Here is a 21,469-nt window from a genome sequence, read left to right as displayed (position 1 = left end):
CCTGCAAACTCCAGTGCTGGATGCCTCAGGCCAAACAACCAGTAAGACAGGAATACAGCCTCACCCATCAAAAAAAGAAAAAAAAAAAAAAAAGAAGTGAAAAAAAAAAAAGTTACAGACAAAGGAGCAAGGTAAAAACCTACAAGACCAAATAAATGAAGATGAAATAGGCAACCTACCTGAAAAAGAATTCAGAGTGATGATAGTAAAGATGATCCAAAATCTCAGAAACAGAATGGAGAAAATACAAGAAACATTCAACAAGGATCTACAAGAACTAAAGAGCAAACAAACAGTGATGAACAACACAATAACTGAAATTAAAAATACTCTAGAAGGAATCCATAGCAGAATAACTAAGGCAGAAGAACAGATAAGTGAGCTGGAAGATAAAACGGTGGAAATAACTGCCAGGGAGCAGAAGAAAAAAGAATGAAAAGAACTAAGGATGGTCTCGGAGACCTCTGGGACAACCTTAAATGCACCAACATTCGAATTATAGGGGTACCAGAAGAAGAAGAGGAAAAGAAAGGGTCTGAGAAAATATTTGAAGAGATTATAGTTGAAAACTTCCCTAACATGGGAAAGGAAATAGTCAATCAAGTCCAGGAAGCACAGAGAATCCCATACAGGATAAACCCAAAGAGAAACACTCCAAGACACATATTAATCAAACTATCAAAAATTAAATACAAAGAAAAATGTTAAAAGCAGCAAGGGAAAAGCAACAAATAACATACAAGGGAATCCTCATAATGTTAACAGCTGATCTTTCAGCAGAAATTCTGCAAGCCAGAAGGGAGTGGCAGGACATATTTAAACTGATGAACGGGAAAAACCTACAAGATTACTCTACCCAGCAAGGATCTCATTCAGATTAGATGGAGAAATCAAAAGCTTTACAGACAAGCAAAAGCTAACAGGATTCAGCACCACCAAACTAGCTCTACAACAAATGCTAACAGACCTTTTCTTAGCAGGAAACACAAGAGAAGAAAAAGACGCACAAAAACAAACCCAAATCAATTAAGAAAATGGTAATAGGAACATACATATCGATAATCACCTTGAATGTAAATGGATTAAATGGTCCAACCAAAAGACACAGACTGGCTGAATGGATATAAAAACAAGATACTTATATATGCTGTCTACAAGAGACCCGCTTCAGACCCAGGGACACGTACAGACTGAAAGTGAAGGGATGGAAAAAGATATTCCATGCAAATGGAAATCAAAAGAAAGCTGGAGTGGCAATACTCACATCAGATAAAATAGACTTTAAAATAAAGACTGTTATAAGAGATAAGGAGGGACACTACATAATTATCAAGGGATTCATCCAAGAAGAAAACACAACAATTATAAATATTTATGCACCCGACATAGGAGCACCTCAGTACATAAGGCCATAAAAGGAGAAATCGATAGTAACACAAGAATAGTGGTGGACTTTAACACCCCACTTACACCAATAGAAAGATCATCCAAACAGAAAATAAATAAGGAAGCACAAGCTTTAAATGACACAACAGGCAAGATAGACTTAATTGATATTTTTAGGTCATTCCACCCGAAGGCAGAAGAATACGCTTTCTTATCAAGTGCACACGGAACGTTCTCCAGAATAGATCACATTTTGGGTCACAAATCAAACCTTGGAAAATTTAAGAAAAATGAAATTGTATCAAGCATCTTTTCTGACCACAACGCTATGAGATTAGAAATCAATTACAGGAAAAAACAGTAAAAAACACAAACACATGGAGGCTAAACAGTGCGCTGCTAAATAACCAAGAGATCACTGAAGAAATAAAATAAGAAATCAAAAAATATCTAGAAACAAATGAAAACGAAAACACAACAATCCAAAACCTATGGGACGCAGCAAAAGCAGTTCTAAGAGGGAAGTTCATAGCAATTCAAGGTCACCTCAGGAAACAAGAAAAATCTCAAATAAACATCTAAACTTACACCTAAAGCAACCAGAAAAAGAACAAAGGAAGTCCAAAATTAGTAGAAGGAAAGAAATCATAAAGATCAGAGCAGAAATAAAAACGAAGAAAACAATAGCAGAGATCAATAAAACTAAAAGCTGGTTCTTTGAGAAGATAAACAAAATTGATAAACCTTTAGCCAGACCATCAAGAAAAAACAGGAGAGGACGCAGATCAATAAAATTAGAATGAAAAGGGAGAGGTTACAACTGATACCACAGAAATACAAAAGATGATAAGAGACTACTACAACCAACTATAAGCCAATAAAATGGATAACCTGAAAGAAATGGACAAATTCTTGGAAGAGTAAAACCTTCCAAGATAGAACCAGGAAGAATTAGAAAATAGAAACAGACCAACCACAGGTAGTGAAATTGAAACTGTAATTAAAAATCTTCCAACAAAGAGAAGTCCAGGACAGATGGCTTCATAGGTGAATTCTATCAAACATTTAGAGAAGAATTAACACCTATCCTTCTCAAACTCTTCCAAAAAATTGTGGAGGGAGGAACACTCCCAAACTTGTTCTACGAGGCCACCATCACCCTGACACCAAAACCAGACAAAGATATCACAAAAAAAGAAAATTATAGACCAATATCACTGATGAACACAGATGCAAAAATCCTCAACAAAATACTAGCAAACAGAATCCAGCAACACATTAAAAGGATCATATACCATGATCAAGTGGGATTTCTCCCAGAGATGCAAGGATTCTTCAATATATGTAAAACAATCAATGCGATACACCATATTAACAAATTGAAGAACAAAAACCATATGATCATCTTAATAGATGCAGAAAAAGCTTTTAACAAAATCCAACACCCATTTATGATGAAAACTCTCCAGAAAGTGGGTGCAGAGGAACCTATCTCAACAGAATAAAAGCCACATACAACAAACCCACAGCAAACATCATTCTCAATGGTGAAAAACTGAAGGCATTTCCTCTAAGATCAGGAACAAGACAAGGACGTCCACTCTCGCCACTATTATTCAACATAGTATTAGACGTCCTAGCCATAGCAATCAGAGAGGAAAAAGAAAGAAAAGGAATACAAATTGGAAAAGAAGAAGTAAAACTGTCAACGTTTGCAGATGACATGATACTATACATAGAACATCCTAAAGATGCCACCAGAAAACTACTAGAACTAATCAATGAATTTGGTACGGTTGCAGGAAACAAAATTAATGCACAGAAATCTCTTGCATTCCTGTACACTAACAACAAAAGATCAGAAAGAGAAATTAAGGAAACAATCCCATTTTACCATCACAACAAAAAGAATAAACTACCTAGGAATAAACATACCTAAGGAGGCAAAAGACCTGTACTCAGAAAACTATAAAACACTGATGAAAGAAATCAAAGATAACATAAACAGATGGAGAGACATACCATGCTCCTGGATTGGAAGAATCAATATTGTGAAAATGACTATACTACTCAAAGCAATCTACAGGTTCAATGCAACCCCTATCAAATTACCAATGGCATTTTTCACAGAACTAGAACAAGAAATCTTACAATTTGTAAGGAAACACAAAAGATCCTAAATAGCCAAAGCAATCTTTGAGAAAGAAAAACAGAGCTGGAGAAATCAGGCTCCCTGACTTCAGACTATACTACAAAGCTACAGTAATCAAGACAGTATGGTACTGACACAAATACAGAAATATAGATCAATGCAACAAGATAGAAAGCCCACACACATATGGTCACCTTATCTTTGATAAAGGAGGCAAGAATAGAAAATGGAGAAAAGACAGCCTCTTCAATAAGTGGTGCTGGGAAAAATGGACAGCTAATGTAAAAGAATGAAATTAGAACACTCCCAGACTTCCCTGGTGGCGCAGTGGTTAAGAATCCGCCTGCCAGTGCAGGGGACATGGGTTCAATCCCCGGTCTGGGAAGATCCCACATGCCATGGAGCAACTAAGCCCGTGCGCCACAACTACTGGGCCTGTGCTCTAGAGCCCATGAGCCACAACTACTGAGCCTGTGTGCCACAGCTACTGAAGCCTGCGGTCTGCAACAGGAGAAGCCACCATAATGAGAAGCCTTCAAACCACAAGGAAGAGTAGCCTCCGCTCACCACAACTAGAGAAAGCCTGTGTGCAGCAACGAAGACCCAATGCAGCCAAAAACAACAACAACAACAACAACAACAAAAGAACACTCCCTAACACCATACACAAAAATAAACTCAAAATGGATTAAAGACCTAAATGTAAGGTCAGATACTATAAAACTCTTAGAGGAAAACATAGGCAGAACACTCCATGATGTAAATCACAGCAAGATCCTTTTTGACCCACCTCCTACAGTAGTGGAAATAAAAACAAAAATAAACGGGACCTAATGAAACTTAAAAGCTTCTGCACAGCAAAGGAAACCATAAACAAGACAAAAAGACAACCCTCAGAATGGGAGAAATTATTTGCAAACGAAGCAACTGACAAAGGATTAATCTCCAAGATATACAAGCAGCTCATGCAGGTCAATGTCAAAAAAACAAACAACCCAGTCCAAAAATGGGCGGAAAACCTAAATAGACATTTCTCCAAAGAAGACATACAGATGGCCAACAAACGCATGAAGAGATGCTCAACATCACTAATCATTAGAGAAATGCAAATCAAAACTACAATGAGGTATCACCTCACACCAGTCAGAATGGCCATCATCAAAAAATCTACAAACAATAAATGCTAGAGAGGGTGTGGAGAAAAGGGAACCCTCCTACTGTTGGTGGGAATGTAAACTGATACAACCACTACAGAGAACAGTATGGAGGTTCCTTAAAAAACTAAAAATAGAACTACCATATGACCCAGCAATCCCACTACTGGGCATATACCCTGAGAAAACCATAATTCAAAAAGAGACACATACCACAGTGTTCATTGCAGCACTGTTTACAATAGCCAGGATATGGAAACAACCTAAATGTCCATCAACAGATGACTGCATAAAGAAGATTGTGGCACATATATATATAATGGAATATTACTCAGCCATAAAAAGGAACGAAATTGAGTTATTTGTAGTGAGGTGAATGGACGAAAAATCTGTCATACAGAGTGAAGTAACTCAGAAAGAGAAAAACAAATACCATATGCTAATGCATATATATGGAATTTTAAAAAGCGGTACTGATGAACCTAGCGGCAGGGCAGAAATAAAGACACAGATGTAGAGAACAGACTTGAGGGCACCGGTGGTGGGGGGGAAGCTGGGATGAAGTCAGAGGGCAGCACTGACGTATATACACTACCAAATGTAAAATGGATAGCTAGTGGGAAGCTGCATAGCACAGGGAGATCAGCTCAGTGCTTTGTGACAACCTAGAGGGATGGGATAGGGAGGGTGGGAGGGAGGCTCAAGAGGGAGGGGATATGGGGATATATGTATACATACAGTTGATTCACTTAGTACAGCAGAAACTAACACAACATTGTAAAGCACTTATACTCCAATAAAGATGCGAAAAAAAAATAACATAGAGTCTAAAATATAACATCAAGCATGGCTAAATGTCATAAAGAAAAATAAAGCGGGGCAAGGAGACTGCCCACAGTGCCTCACTCTGCACTAAGGGAGAGAAGGAGCAGGTATGCAGGAGAGCACGTGCACGACAGTTACTCTGCTTCTTCGTAGGCAAGGCAGGGAGGAACTCTCAGGAGGTGACACAGGAGCAGAGACCTGTATGAAATGAGGGCATTAGAAACTTGACTACCTGGAGGAAGACCATTCCAGGATGAGGAACAGCAGGGAGAAAGGTCCTGAAGGGAACAGAGTATGTGCTTGGCTTTTATGAGACAGTAAGAAGGCCACTACTGTTATAGCTGAGTGAGTGACCACAGGAAAGAGTAGAAGGAAAAAAAGGTCAGGAGGGGTGCCCAGGGCTAAATCACAAACTAAGGCTAAATACAGCATTACAAGTTAATTCTTTGAGATATCAGCAAGATGAATACTAAGTAACAAAGTTCTAATGATGACAGAGCTAACAAAATTATATCATGATGGGAATTTCATTTAAGTTAAAAACATTTATCAGGGACTTCCTCGGTGGCGCAGTGGTTAAGACTCCGTGCTCCCAATGCAGGGGGCCAGGGTTTGATCCCTGGTCAGGGAACTAGATCCCACATGCATGCCGCAACTAAGGAGCCCTCCTGCTGCAACTAAGACCCAGTGCAACCAAATAAAAAAAAATGAAAAAACAAAAAAAACATATATCAAATTTAAAAATATGTTTCTTCAATTTCTCTAGGCAAATTCATTTTTCTCTTCATTTGGAGATTCAGGGAGTGATTAAATTTTTATGTTATTTTTCTCCCCAAATACCAAACTAATATATTTCAGATACATTTTTTTAAACTGAAGTACAGTTAATTTACAATGTTGTGTTAGTTTCAAATGTACAGCGAAGTGATTCAGTTATACATATTTATCTATACGTATATATTCATATTCTTTCTCAGATTCTTTTCCATTATAGGTTATTACAAGATATTGAGTATAGTTCCTTGTGCTATACAGTAGGTCCTTGTTGTTTACCTATTTTATGTATAGTAGTGTGTATATGTTAATCCCAAACTCCTAATTTATCTGCCCCCCCGCCCTGTTACATTTTTACACAGAGTGGTGTAAGAAGGACCAAACCATGACAGAATATACCTTATCATAATACTGCAGCCTGGGGGTGGACACAATCTCCCCATCCTCTGAACGGATCAAGCGATCTAAGAATTCCTCTTTGCCCACTTCAGATGCTGCCTGGCAGAAACATTCCAGAGCCTGGAGAAATAGAAGAATACAAAATGACTTATGATAGACTGTTCCACTTCTAGGTGCTATAAGTCAAGGTTTCTTGTACCAACGAAAACCAAAAAAGAAATAAAATTATTTAAGACCATTGACTGCATTTGCAGTTTCTGTCATATCTAAATTCTCTCTGATGCAATATTTAATATTTTCTTTAATTTATCTAACTTTTTTTTTTCGGTATGCGGGCCTCTCACTATTGTGGCCTCTCCCGTTGCGGAGCACAGGCTCCGGACGCACAGGCTCAGCGGCCATGGCTCATGGGGCCAGCCGCTCCGCGGCATGTGGGATCTTTCCGGACCAGGGCACGAACCTGTGTCCCCTGCACCGGCAGGCAGACTCTCAACCACTGCGCCACCAGGGAAGCCCTAATTTATCTAATTTTTTAACTTAAATGCTGTTAATTAAAAAGTAAACTTTAATAAGAAAATTGATGGATAAATGTGATACACCAACTGTAGCAACATGTTAACAACTGTAGAATTTGAGTGGGGGGTATATGATTGTTTAATATGAAAGTCTTTGAACTTTTCTTTATGTTTGAAAAGCTCCATAACAGGATATCAAGAAAAAATTAGAAATGTAAACTATCATAATGGGAAGAAAACCAGCATAAAAAAAAAGATATAGGACTTCCCAGGTGGTGCAGTGGTTAAGAATCCACCTGCCAATGCAGGGGACACGGGTTCGAGCCCTGGTCCGGGAAGATCCCACATGCTGCAGAGCAACTAAGCCCGTGCGCCACAACTACTGAGCCTGCGCTCTAGAGCCTGCGAGCTACAACTACTGAGCCTATGCGCTCAGAGCCCTTGCTCTGCAACAGGAGAAGCCACTGCAATGAGAAGCCTGTGCACTGCAACGAAGAGTAGCCCCCGCTCGCCACAACTAGAGAAAGCCCATGCACAGCAACGAAGACCCAATGCAGCCAAAAAAAAAAAGATATAATAAAAACAGTGTAATTGAGAAATAAATTTTATTTGCAAAAACGCATCCCTAAAAATACCTGCACAGGGGCAGGAGGGTTTTAATGTTTTCTTCTTCATATTTTCCTGTGTCCTAAGTAATCTGCAAAGTATGTGAAGCTAAACGGTCCCCACAGGTATATTATGCCCCTTGTTGGCACTATTAGCTTTCTGTATCTTTATCTGGAGGATTCTGTGCCTCCCATTCCCTCACTTAGATGGAAACTAAGTGTTCTCCTTGCACTAAGGTTTGCTCGTCTTTCAAATGCAGTTTACCTTCTGTCCCTCTCCTGTAACCAGGTAACACCGTCCCAGCATAAATCGACAGGAACCAACATTGACTTGACACCAGGGATGTAGCAGTTGAATATAATCCTTAAAGGCATAAAAGATGCTTTCTGATTAGAGAATAAATATTCCTTAAGGAGATACTCATTTCCAAGTTCTTCACAGAGGGAGAGAAGATAGTGGTCAATCAACACAAAAGTTGTATTTCCAGAAATCATCTGGAGATTAAAACCGAATCCCATTAATCCATTCTTATACTAGGTTATTAGACACTTTAAGAAAGCAAACAGGACTGCAATAACACTAACACATGTAAACAAACATGCACTTTCCATCCTAGCAATTTTCCAACTTTTGGTATTTACTGGTTCAACTGACTGGATTCCAGTGAAGGATTTATATTAAGAAAATGGTATGTTTTCTTACTATAAAGAGAACCCAATAAAGAGAACTAACAAAAAAATACTCTATAAAAAATTGTTAGGAATGATACTGCCAAGAGGGAAGTAAAGAAAATCTCTCTGGGGTATGTTTCAGTGTAAATGAGTGTACATTATTGTGGTTCTTACTATCAGCCCAATTAAAATGCAGAAAACATTTACAAAGAAAAAAGTCCGAGAAATCCCATTCTTTACAAGAATGATTGTCCTGAAATGTTCAACAGTACTCACCTGCAATTGTACATACTGACAATTTCCCATCAAACATTCTAGAAAGAGGCAACCAGGATTGCTAGGCCATCTAGTCATTGGTTAAGGAGATTATTTACTGATTTGGCAAAACTTAAATATATCAATACATGTTAGGCATCAAACTCCATGAAATGGCTTAATTTTTAAAAAGAAGGTAAAGAGGGGCTTCCCTGATGGTGCAGTGGTTAAGAATCCGCCTGCCAGTGCAGGGGACACGGGTTCGAGCCCTGTTCTGGGAAGATCCCACATATCACGGAGCAACTAAGCCCCTGCGCCACAACTACTGAGCCTGCGCTCTAGAGCCCGTGAGCCACAACTACTGAAGCCTGCACACCTAGAGCCCGTGCTCTGCAACAAGAGAAGCCACCGCAATGAGAAGCCCGCGCACTGCAAGGAAGAGTAGCCCCCGCTCGCCGCAACTACAGAAAGCCCGCGCACAGCAACGAAGACCCACCGCAACCAGAAATAAAAAAATTTTTTTAATTAATTAAAAAAAAAAAGGTAAAGGGAAGGTGGCATGGCACACGTCCTTTCTACGTAATTATGTAACTTTAATATTAGACAAGCATAGTGGAAAGGTTAGATACTAGGAGCCTAGTCACCTAGATTAGAGCTCAATTAACAATGGACTAAAGCATGTATTTCATCACTGGGTGGTCACTTCTAATTCTAGCTAGTATATTGCACAAGCATACTATGCCAGTGGATACCCAGTACCTAACACAGCGCCTGGCATACAGAGCCATTCAATAAATATTTGATGAGCGTATGTTTTAAAAGAGATCTAGGGCTTCCCTGGTGGCGCAGTGGTTAAGAATCTGCCTGCCAATGCAGGCAACATGGGTTCAAGCCCTGGTCCCCGAAGATCCTACATGCCACGGAGCAACTAAGCCCGTGTGCCATAACTACCGAGCCTGCGCTCTGGAGCCCATGAGCCACAACTACTGAAGCCTGCACACCCTAGAGCCCGTGCTCCACAACAGGAGAAGCCACTGCGATGAGAAGCCCGCGCACCGCAATGAGAGAAAGCCCGTGTTCAGCAACAAAGACCCACTGCAGCCAAAAATTAAAAAATAAAATAATAAATAAATAATATATATATATAAAAAAAAGAGATCTAGGTATCAAATGTGTGTGCACCAATAAAATCTGGCTCAACTCCTGAGCACAAAAACAAATTAAAAGAAAATAAAAATTGGGATATCTGAAAATAAATATCATCTCTTGTTGGGGGGATAAGTACCCAACCTCATTAAAAATCTTCATTACACAGGCAGAATATTACTGAATCTTAGACTATTTGGATAAGAGAAACCATTCAACTGGCTTTTAAATGAAAGGATACAAAAGCTGCAATAAATAACTGGTAATTGCAGTAATCATCTCAGGCCAGTTCAACTCAGTCTGGCTTAGAGGTGCCTTTGGTTGAGAGAACAAATGAGATATAATGTGTTTTCTTGCAACTTCTTGGAAGAATAACTCCACAATTGTCTGAGGGCTAGATACTTAAAAATAAAAAGTTTTAACAGTCACCAACTTGTGATAGTAGCATCAATTTTCAATTAAGACAGTCTATATAAAATGCATCACTGGTGTAATCAATGCCAATATAAATAAAAGCATCTGTAGACTATGAAGTACTATATAAATGCGATAAAAAACCGCTTGACATTGTAGTCATTCCTTTTCTCTAGAAAGTGCTTCCAGTAAGTACAGTCCTAAGATTCTAAGTTTCATACCTAAACAATAGAAAATAAATTCTCCAGAATGGTTCTCAAGCGTGAGAGAGGGCTCCTTTTGAATATCCGCTGATGAAGACAAGATTACAAAAGCTATATGAACTTCGCAAATTAAAAAAAAGATTTTGTTGAATTAATCACTGGAGTGTCAATATACAATGGAAAAGCAGCAGTGCATATAAACACACGCAATACCCTTCATTTATGTCTGATCTAGGGTTACACCTGCACAAACCTCTTGTCACAACCAGAGGTCTCAGGACACAGCTTGCTTGTACCCTCTCAAGGTGAAAGCACAGCCTAACCGACCTTTCCAAAGCAAAGGTGGCAAAAGACCACTTTAATGAATATGCAATAAATGCCAAACTTGAAATCAAATGCATACACAGTCCAGTCCTTACCGAACTTATTTGCCATTAAAGCACCAGAGTCAGTTAGTTCCAGTACTGATAAGTGTTGAAGATTAGACTCCCTGTGAGGAAAAGGAAAACAGAAAAACAACAGCTCAATAAATTCTCCTATGCTAAACATTACTTCAACAAGTTAGCCTATCAAGAACACTGTCAATTTTATTAACAAATTACACATGAAAGCTCCACTGAAAGCACAAGAAAATCTGGAAAATGAGCCATGGTTTAGATTGTTGCCCATCGTATCATTCAGTGATCCTTCAATGAGAAGCCAGAGCAGAAATTTCTTAAGACTTCCATGCCATGAAAATCTTTCCCTTGCCAGCAAAAACAAAATGGCTTATCTAATTGAAATGTGAGTCTTGTAGGTACATATTGAATTTTCTTTCTTCTTTTGGCTATAAAGAATCTCAGCCTACCCTTAATAACTAGCACGTTTTTATGTGTGGTCTAACTTTCCCCATGACCTCATCTTATTATTTTGCCTTCAACAGGATTTGTCTTTGCATTATACATACACATATATAATAATAAATATATATTTATTATTTTCATTCTTAGAAGTTGCCTTTAACCTTTATAAAAGGGAGTACCTGAAAGCTCTGAATTTTAAAGGCGTATCAGTGCTATAGCATAATATTAAATTTTTTTTCTTTCACACAATGGAAAAAATAATTAAGCTCACAATTTATTTTTAAAATAATCAGAACAATGAAACTCACAGTGTGTCAACTGGAACATCAGTTGCCAAGCACTGACTTCCCCATTTAATGAGGTAATAAGATAAGAGTAGGGGAGCTGTTCGATGTAGTAGGTCTTGCTGAGCTTGAAAGAGCTGACCAGCTCCCAAAATCACCTATACATGGTGGGTGGGGTGGGTGAGACAGTAAACAGCAATTAGTAATGATAACTCTTAGGTTCAGGTGGAGGTAAAATAAAATAATACAGTTACAAAGGGCATACATAAAAGCAACACATACACATACATAAAAGCAACACACCTATTACATTTTGGGGTAGCAGGCGGCAAAAATATCTACCCATTTAACAGTACAAAATAATAAAAAACAGCTCACCATGTCACGGGAGCTGATGGTGTAAAAGAAAACAACAACAAACAGCTTAACTTTCATTAAATCTGTAGGTTCAGGACTCAAGAAGAGTAACAGGGAAATCTAAGTCCTTTCTTAAGCTTCTGGTCTTGGGTAAAAATAGGTATGACCATTAGAGGAAAATTTTACAAGAATACCAAAAGCTTTAAAAATGTGCATAACTTTGGGACTTCTCTGGTGGTCCAGTGGTTAAGACTCCACGCTTCCACTGCGGGGTGCACAGGTTCATCGTTCCCTGGTCAGGGAGCTAAGATCCGTATGCCACGCGGCGTGGCCGAAAAGAAAAAAACATGTGTGTTAACTTATGACCAATCAATTCTAGTTCTTAGAATTCATCCTGGAGATATAGTCAAAGGGGTGCAGAAAGTTCTATCTATAAGGGGAAAACTGGCAACAACCTGGATGGCCACAGGATTGGTTGAATAAATTAAAATTATAGTAGGTAACTATTAAAAATAATGTTGTATAAAAATACTTAGTAACATGTGAATATGCTGGTGAGATTTGTAAAGTGGAAGAATAAAAACAACCAGATTCTGAAAAATAATATATAACATATACTAATTTTCTAATAAAATTTTAAAACTATTTGCAGAGAAAAAAAATGGGTGTATAACAAAATGTAAATAGCGGGACTTCCCTGGTCCAGTGGGTAAGGCTCCACGCTTCCAATGCAGGGAGCCTGGCTTTGATCCCTGGTTGGGGAACTAGATCCCGCAGGCATGCTGCAACTAAGAGTCCGTATGCCGCAACGAAAAGATCTCGCATGCCTCAACTATGACCCAGCGCAGCAAAATAAATAAATAAATAAATATTAAAAAAAAATGTAATAGTGGTTATCACTGGGTAGAAGATTACAGATGAATTCCCTGGTGGTCCAGTGGTTAGAACTCAGGCTTTCACTGTCAGAGTCTGGGTTCAATCCCTGGTTGGGGAACTAAGATCCTACGAGCCATGCGGCAAACAAACAAACAAAAAAACAAACAAAAATACCCCCCAAAACCTGAAGAAATGGAAGAATCTACAAAGATTAAAAAGAACTCGGTTAGTAAGGGCTGCCCTAAGTGACAGACTCTCAGGAAAGGTTCCTGTTTCTCCTTGGTGTCCTAAACAAATCATCCTCCTAAATGTTTTTTCCTTATTTTTACCTGAAATTCTGCCATTAGCAACATATTTGAGTTAATAAATTCTGATTTAAAAAGTATAAATATCCCTGGGAGCCCCAAAGGCCTTTCAGCTATTTATACATTTATACATTAACATGAATTAGATTGCTTCCTTGTCAGGTTCAGATGAGTGAGATAAATGGGACTTCTGATGGTGGGCAGAAAGGTAATTTTTGAACATAAAACATTCAGTAGGTGGGGAGAAGAGGGCAGTTGTATGGCAACAAGGGTCTGGTGGCCTAAGGAGAATAAAATGGAAAAGGATGCAGAGAATGGAGTTAGGAGGACCCCCAAAACAAACTCTATAATCTTAAAACTGCTTAGGGTAAATCCTGTACTGCAGAAATAGAGAAGTTCTTTTTCTTCTTCTTCCTCTCTCCTCCACACTAAATGGTGCCCTGCTATCACATCCAAAGTTGTACTAATAATACTACATTTTGGGAGAGCCACCCTAGGAAATTATCCCACCATTATATACACAAATTATCCCACCATTATATACACAAAGGTTAAGAGTAAAACAACCTGCTTCATATACGTTCTTAATCTGTAATTTTAGGTTATCATGTTTACTCATTCTTAATTCAACCTGTATTTACAGAGTACCTACTAAGGGCCAAGCATGGGGGATAGAGCAGTGAACAAAGACCGAAGTCTCCGTGCTCTCAGAGCTGACATTCTGCTATGTGCCTGTAGGTCAAGAAGGTTTCAGATGTTACACGCTTTCCCTCAAGTAGTACTTACTGCATCTCCTAGCCTCATCAGTAGCTGCTGTAAGATCAAGAGGTCTCGGCAGATGAGGAAGCGAGTACTGGCAATCTTACACACACTTCTGCACACAATACGCCCTGCTGTGCTACTACCATAGACCTGGGAAAGATTCATTCGAATATTCAAAGGCTGAGCTGTAATTAAAAAACAAAACAAAACAGTTAAATGTATCACTATTTTCTCTAAATCAGAGAGGTACATTTGTTGTTCTGTCATTTACCTGGATCGAATCCCTTTTCCATTTCCACTTCTGTTTCATAATCCATTTCCCGTATAAGAAGTCCAATGGCATGGGTTGGGTTCCTAATCTCTTGCAGTTTACTACAAATATCCTCCATCACACTGTCTCTATAAGGAAATTAGAAAACTCCTATTACTACCGAGAATATATGAGATAGACTCTATATGCCGTGTAAGCTAAATGCTCTATGAAACAGGAAAACCAGCCATATAATAATGGAGTAGAGATAATCACTCTGGCGTACAAGATACTTTTACTCCATGTAGAAATTTTTCCCTCATTTTTTTTGGAAATGACAGACAAAATGAATGTGAGAAAAATACTTTTATATTTTAGAATTTATAGCTCAGTTAATAGCCAGACCATAATTCATGAGTCTGTTTCCAAACCTGAATTCATGTATTAGATTTTCTGTTTAAAAGCTGAAATATCTACTGAGAATCATGGCAACTCACTTTAACTTTAAGCCTCTACTTTGTACACACTTGAGTGTACATTAAAAACCTGATTTGGGGGGGCTTCCCTAGTGGCGCAGTGGTTCAGAGTCCGCATGCCAATGCAGGGGACACGGTTTGTACCCCGGTCCGGGAAGATCCCACATGCCGCGGAGCGGCTAGGCCCGTGAGCCATGGCCACTGAGCCTGCGCGCCTGGAGCCTGTGCTCCGCAACGGGAGAGGCCACAACAGTGAGAGGCCCGCGTACCACAAAACAAAAAACAAACCAAAAAAAACACCTGATTTTGGCACTGAGAATTGCTAAATTTCCATTAGGAAATGGACTTTACCCTAAATTCTCCTTACACATCAATAGCGATCAAATCTTCCAGAATCTGTTCTGCAGCCTTTTCTGGAGACTGTAGGTTGTAACAACTCATTTCCATCATTACTGACATATCCATAGTTACTGACTCTCCAATCAGCCGAAGGCATTTTATGAGACATACGACATCCCGAGCAACATCCACATCTATAAGCAAGAGAAAGTTGACATTCACATCTCAAGCCAATGAAGAGCTGCTAGCTAATATTATATTAAATTAAAATATTAATAATTAAATGCCAGGTATCTAGCTGAGGTCTTAAAGATGTTTACCCCTCTTCAGTTTCCCCTAAAATATCTACAGTGTGGTAAACTGGCCAGGAAAGACCACAGTGGAAATCAATGTTTTCTGCATTCATTTGAAAGAAAGCATAGGGTTCATGGCGGAAAGGGCTTAAATACGGACATAACAATTACTATTACCATCAGATATGATTGTCTCATCCTCTGTCAAAAGATTCTCATCAGGTAGGAGATATAAATGATCCACAAAGGAGGAAGGCACAAGGAAAGACAGGTACCCCTGGAAATACAAATCTTCCAGTTACACTTTTTTTTCAGTGAATGTTTAAAGATAAAAAATATTTGAGACCTGAATCTTATCATGAGCTAACCCCAGACAAATCCAAATTAAGGGACACTCTACCAAACAACAGGCGTAGTCTTCAAAAAAATGTCATTGTCATGAAAGACAAAGAAAGGCTGACAACAGCTGGAGATTAAGCTAAAGAAACCTGACAACTAAATAAATGCAAGATCTTGGATTGGATCCCAGATCAAGAATAAAAATTGTAAGCACAACTGGTAAAATCTGAATATAAACTGTATAATATTAGATCAATATCAAACTGCCTGATCTTTAAATTGTGCTGTGGTAATATAAGAATACCCTTGTGCTTAAGATACGTGCTAAAATGTGTAAGGATTAAGGGGAATGATGTTTATAACTAACTCTCAAGTGGCTCAGGAAGAAAAAAACATATCTATAGAAAGAAAAAAGCAATGGAAGTTAAGGAACAGTGAATCTGGTTGAAGAGTATACAGAAGTTCTCTGTATTACTCTTGTAACTTTCAAATTAGAAATCACTTCAATACAAAACAAGATGCAAAAAAGTATAAATAATGCAGAAGAATATTTAAACAAAAATGAACTATAATTTTAGGACCCCCGTCCAACAAAAAACCCACCAAAATCCTAAAAGCTAACTACAATAGACACTACATTCTGAAAGACCCACTGAACAGTCTAAAGGAGTTCTTCTGTTATGTTTCTGCTCTTACTTTTTTCAGCAGGCACACCATGTTTGTGTGTGGATTCACATGTAGGGCAAGAGGATGAGAAAGGGCTTCTTGATACTGAAGACAGCAGGCATAGAACTTGCACCAAAATTCCTGTTGTAAATTTCGGAACTCTTCCTGGGAAAATTCATACTCTGTTACACTTCCTTGGAGCTGGCAACGGAAAAAAAAAAACTCTTGATACCATTTGGGATCTTTCTCCCCCCAAAACATAATTGTTTAATACCATTTTACTCAGCTATAGGCAAATGAATATCCCTTATGCATTACAGGCCATAGACTAATTAAAAGGTTTAGACATTTATAGTTCTTACTAACAAGGTCCAAGGAACAATTTGAACAATTTCTCAGTACCAATCTGCTCCATAGGGAGATGAAAGAAATTATCATTCTTTCTTTACCCAAACCTCACCTCACTTTCAACAGCTAAAGTAACTTCTTTCTTTAGTTCATTCCAGGAGAGATCTAAATTCCTGTCAGTTCCTCGACAGAAAATCTAAAAATAAAACAGACACAAAGAGACACTTTAGAGTATCACATAATACTAAAAACTGAATGAAAAATACTCCAGGTCAGAAGATACTGAGGTAATATACTATACAATAGAGACTGGACATGCCTGAAACACACATTTACTCTTAACATTGCGCAAATAATTTCTTTTTATAAACTGATTGATTGGCTGCGTTGGGTCCTTGTTGTTGCCCGTGGGCTTTCTCTGGTTGTGGTGAGTGGGGCTACTCTTTTTTGGGGTGCTCGGGCTTCTCATTGTGGTAGCTTCTCCTGTTGTGGAGCACGGGCTCTAGGCACATGGGCTTCAGTAGTGTGGTTTGCGGGCTCTAGAGCGCAGGCTCAGTAGTTGTGGCGCACGGGCTTAGTTGCTCCGCAGCATGTGGGATCTTCCCGGACCAGGGCTTGAACCCGTGTCCCCTGCATTGGCAGGTGGATTCTTACCCACTGCGCCATCAGGGAAGTCGTATGCAAATAACTTCTAATTGTGAAATCATAGCAACTTTGAAATAGTTTCTATAGTCCAGAATAAACTATAGAAGCTCATGAATCTGTAAGAATTATAATTGGGTACATCTGGATCATTACAAAAAGCAAAAGGAAACATAATGGCTATTGCTTAGCTGGAGGAAGATATAAGATGATGCCAAACATATACATCCTGACTGGCACAAAGGTGAGCTAGACTAGTGGTGGGGTAGGTCACTCTAATGGGAATAATTCTCCTAAGGCAAAGCTTGTGAGCAACGCCTTACTGATTATTCAATATCTCCGTGTGCAAGAGATACCATGAGAAATCATACATGTGATTACTGTTAATAAGAAGGGCTGATGAGATGAAAGAAATAATACCTTAGAAGAAAGTGACCATGTCATCTTGGAGTTTTATTAGAGAGAAAACAGAAAACATAGAATAGCCAGGTATTTAAGAATGTACCTAGAAGAAAAGTCAAGGATCTGGAAACCATATCACCTGAGAGAAAATTAAGGAACTGGGTATATTTTTACCCTGCAGAAGTAACATGGAAGGATTCTTAAAATATTTGAAGGGTTGCTTTATAGAAGAGACATGTTCTATGAAGTTCCCAAAGAAAGGTGCTACCTGAATGATGGGGGGTTAAATTTGATCCAATACTGGGATGAACTTTTTTTTTGGTCGTACTGCACGCCTTGTGGGATCTTAGTTCCCCGACCAGGGATTGAACTTGGGCCCGGGCAGTGAAAGCACCAAGTCCTAGCCACAGGACTGCCAGGGAATTCCCAGGGTTGAACTTTTAAGTGGCACAGTTTTGAACAGTAAGTCACAAAAGAGCTGGTGAGAGACTTGTCACTGGAGGCAGACACAACTAGAAGCTGAATAGCTATCTGTCAGAGAAGCCTCAGAAGGTATTTCTGCTTTGTGTGGGAGGTCAGATCAGGAGATTCTAAGTAACTTTTCAATTCTATAAGTGATTATTCTATTTTAAATTCATGAAGCTAAGTAGCAATTTAAGGAAGACTAAGTGACTTTAAAGTAAAGAATTCTTTTGGAAAAGGTTAAACATCTCTTAAACCATGTAACTTTGAAGCTTAGATTATTTTCTTGAACCTGAACCAAGTCAGACCTTCACTGTACTAACAAAAGGGTAAAAACAGTACCATCAAACCTACCCAAGAAAACTTCTTTCAAGCATAGAGGTTATATGCAGTGTAGTATGGTATATCTTTTTACAATAGCGTAGGTACAAGTTTCTCTTTTTACTACTGACATGCTTCACTAGTCATTGGGAAAGTGCCCTTAATCCTATCTCCCCGCCTGGACTCTTGCCATTTTTATGGAAAGAACATTTAAAAAAATTACAGTAGCATTTACAAACACATGTATATACAATTGCAAAACTATGGTATTAGTATATGCAAAACAACAAAATTAACAGTAATCATTAATTATATAATATTAGTAATAAAATAAGAGAGTCTTAAATGAACACTAAATATTTTCTCACTGACCTGTAAAGCTTTACATAAAGCTGCATTAATGAATCGCCCTGGTGTAAAAAGACTCTGCAAATACATCTCCTGTTAGAACATTGAAACAAGAATTAGTATCATTCTAAAAAAGATAAAGTTTGGAAAAATCTGAATGAACAGTTCAACACATTAAAACCAAAGGCTGCATTCCTATTACATGAATGTGGAAATTCTGCCCTTCAGCATTTGAGCAGTAGCAAGTGGCAGAGCAGTCATATATTTTCACACTGTGAAGCCTGCAGTGTCTGTGAGTCAACTAGATGTATTACACTGAGAATGCTGTGTTCCTCATGGTGCACTTCAATGGGTTCCACTGGAAAACACAGCTTGTCAAATGCCAATCTTAAATGCAAGAGTTATATCTAGTTTATTAGTGACAAACGCTGGTTAAGAGAATAATTAAACTAAGGTGGTTTCTACACCATCCACAAAAGAACTCATTTTATGGTTTACATATAAAAGAAAAGGAATTGATAATGATAGGTATTATATGTAAAAAACAAACAAAAAAAACTGCAATAAGCTCTCACAAGTGGGGAAATGAAGTAGAGAGAACAAAATGGAAAGTCTCATACTGCCTATGGTCTCATTTTGACCAAATTTTATAAACCAGATTTGGCAATAAGTAGCAAACCTGGCTGACCTTCATTCAAGTTTCCTTCCTTCTACTGAGGTTCTAGGAGATATTTATAAAATGACCAAAATGGAGAAAAACAAGAATTTTAATAATTAGCATGTGATTTTGGCTTTTAGACAAAAGTTAAGTGCCAATAAACTCTTGGGATTAAAAATTTTGCAATATTCAATTTCAGATATTCAAAATGGGTTTTCCAATCCTACAAAGGGTCATTGTTTCAGACCCAGAGCCCATGATCTTTATCTCATTTTAATATTAATGCATCAACTGAAAGTTTTTCTTCCATTTATCTTGAGGATGTCCTTGAAAAACAGGGAAATTGGCCTGTTTTGCTACTGCATTACCTTTTTGTTTGTTTGTTTTGTGGTATGCGGGGCTCTCACTGTTGTGGCCTCTCCCGTTGCGGAGCACAGGCTCCGGACGCGCAGGCTCAGCGGCCATGGCTCACGGGCCCAGCCGCTCTGCGGCATGCGGGATCTTCCCGGACCAGGGCACGAACCCGTGTCCCCTGCATCGGCAGGCGGACTCTCAACCACTGCGCCACCAGGGAAGCCCTGCATTACCTTTTAAAGTTATGTTCGTCATAGCTTATACCTCTTATGTCTAGTTTTTATGCATATATTCACATGGTTAGTATAGTGGACACCTACTGTCTGTGCCTGCCTAGAATCCATTTCCCCTTCTTTTACTAACAAATCCCTTACCTTTCTCTGAAGAACCATTCCTCCCGTACCCATACCCAACTGACTTCACCCTCCACAATAGCAAGGCCCATGCTGGACATGTTTCTCATGCCAAGCCAGAATATTCTATTCCTTCTGATCAGAGTGACTATGCCAGGAATTAGCACATGACTAAAGCCAGGCCAGTGTCAACTCCAGGGCCTGGAACAGAAGTGCTCTTTCCCCTGGGGTTGCTAAGTTCACAGAAGGCAAGCTTGCTCAGAAAGCCTGCCGGACAATAAACCCAACAAGGAGGAAAGCAGAATTGAGACAAAGGAGAGATCAAGCCCTGAAGGCATTGTTTCAGCCATGGCTGAAACCAGGTAACTCTGAACTTCCAGCAGCACAAGCCAGTACATCCAGCTTAAGTCAGTTTGAGGTGGGTTTCTTTCATCTGCAGCTGAAAGAGTTCTGCTAATACAACTGGTTCTTCTCAAACTAATGATCAGGGTAAATCATCTCCTTACGTAAGACTGTAGCATTGCTTACTCTGGGGTCTTGATCATCTCTGATAATGATTTCTTCTTCTGGCAGAGGCTGCATAAAAACTGGGTTCCACTGACCTGTAACATTACTACAGAGAGAAAAAACCCATCAGTCTACATAAAGATGATGAATAAAATTGAAGCTTATGTTGTTGGCAGTATTTGGGCAGGGAGGGTCCCATCACTGAACCTCTGCAACTACTGCTTGATCAATTCTATTAAAAAAGTTTCCAAAAAAAGAAACACCTTCATAGCAGAGTCTGGACTATAGAAGTGCTCTTACTTGTTCTAATAGGCATCTTCCTGAAATTAAAACTCTAAACACAAATCTACAAATAGCTAACTTTCATTCTGCATTTACCATATGCTGCACATTATACTAGGTGCAATTCTAGATACTATTCATGTATACCTTACGATAACTCTTTGAAGGATACACTGCCCTCATTTTTAAGATGTCAAAAGTGAGGTTTAGGGTATCTCACAGCTATTAAGTTGTACAACCAGGATTCAAACTCTCACCTGACCGCAGATTCTTTGCTTGAATGCCATCTATAAGGAGTACTCTCTATCTTCTGAGGTGTGGTTCAGGGTCAATCTGGGGGCAACCACTCCTAGAATCCTATTCTAGAATATAGGGTCATGAGAGGCCCACTTGAGCTCAATTAGTTTACAGCTGACTCTTGAACGACATGGGGGGGTTACAGGTGTCGACCCTCTGTGCAGTCAAAAATCCATGTATAACTTATTCAAGCAACTGCAGATCAA

The 21,469-nt window shown here is 38.9% G+C and overlaps 1 protein-coding gene across 1 annotated transcript in view; it reads right to left on the bottom strand.

Annotated features, from left to right (window-relative positions):
• NUP160 (nucleoporin 160) overlaps positions 1-21,469 on the bottom strand; it is a 54,131-nt gene that overhangs the window by 17,531 nt on the left and 15,131 nt on the right. Inside the window, exons 10-23 of the mRNA XM_022591983.2 lie at positions 20,706-20,790; positions 18,837-18,905; positions 16,750-16,833; positions 16,320-16,490; positions 15,462-15,561; positions 15,020-15,185; positions 14,198-14,325; positions 13,951-14,111; positions 11,651-11,784; positions 10,920-10,990; positions 10,125-10,284; positions 8,759-8,828; positions 8,076-8,174; positions 6,691-6,810 (exon numbers count right to left, since the gene is read on the bottom strand). Coding sequence (XP_022447691.1) covers positions 6,691-6,810; positions 8,076-8,174; positions 8,759-8,828; positions 10,125-10,284; positions 10,920-10,990; positions 11,651-11,784; positions 13,951-14,111; positions 14,198-14,325; positions 15,020-15,185; positions 15,462-15,561; positions 16,320-16,490; positions 16,750-16,833; positions 18,837-18,905; positions 20,706-20,790 — 1,618 coding nt within the window. The remainder of the gene's footprint in view (positions 1-6,690; positions 6,811-8,075; positions 8,175-8,758; positions 8,829-10,124; positions 10,285-10,919; positions 10,991-11,650; positions 11,785-13,950; positions 14,112-14,197; positions 14,326-15,019; positions 15,186-15,461; positions 15,562-16,319; positions 16,491-16,749; positions 16,834-18,836; positions 18,906-20,705; positions 20,791-21,469) is intronic.

This window comes from Delphinapterus leucas, chromosome 7, assembly GCF_059928025.1.
Source record: "Delphinapterus leucas isolate spDelLeu-1000000601 "Yukka" chromosome 7, BTC_Dleu_Yukka2, whole genome shotgun sequence".
Classification (NCBI taxonomy): Eukaryota; Metazoa; Chordata; class Mammalia; order Artiodactyla; family Monodontidae; genus Delphinapterus; species Delphinapterus leucas.
The sequence above is the reverse complement of the archived record's forward strand: the minus strand, read 5'-3'. Positions and strand labels throughout refer to the sequence as shown.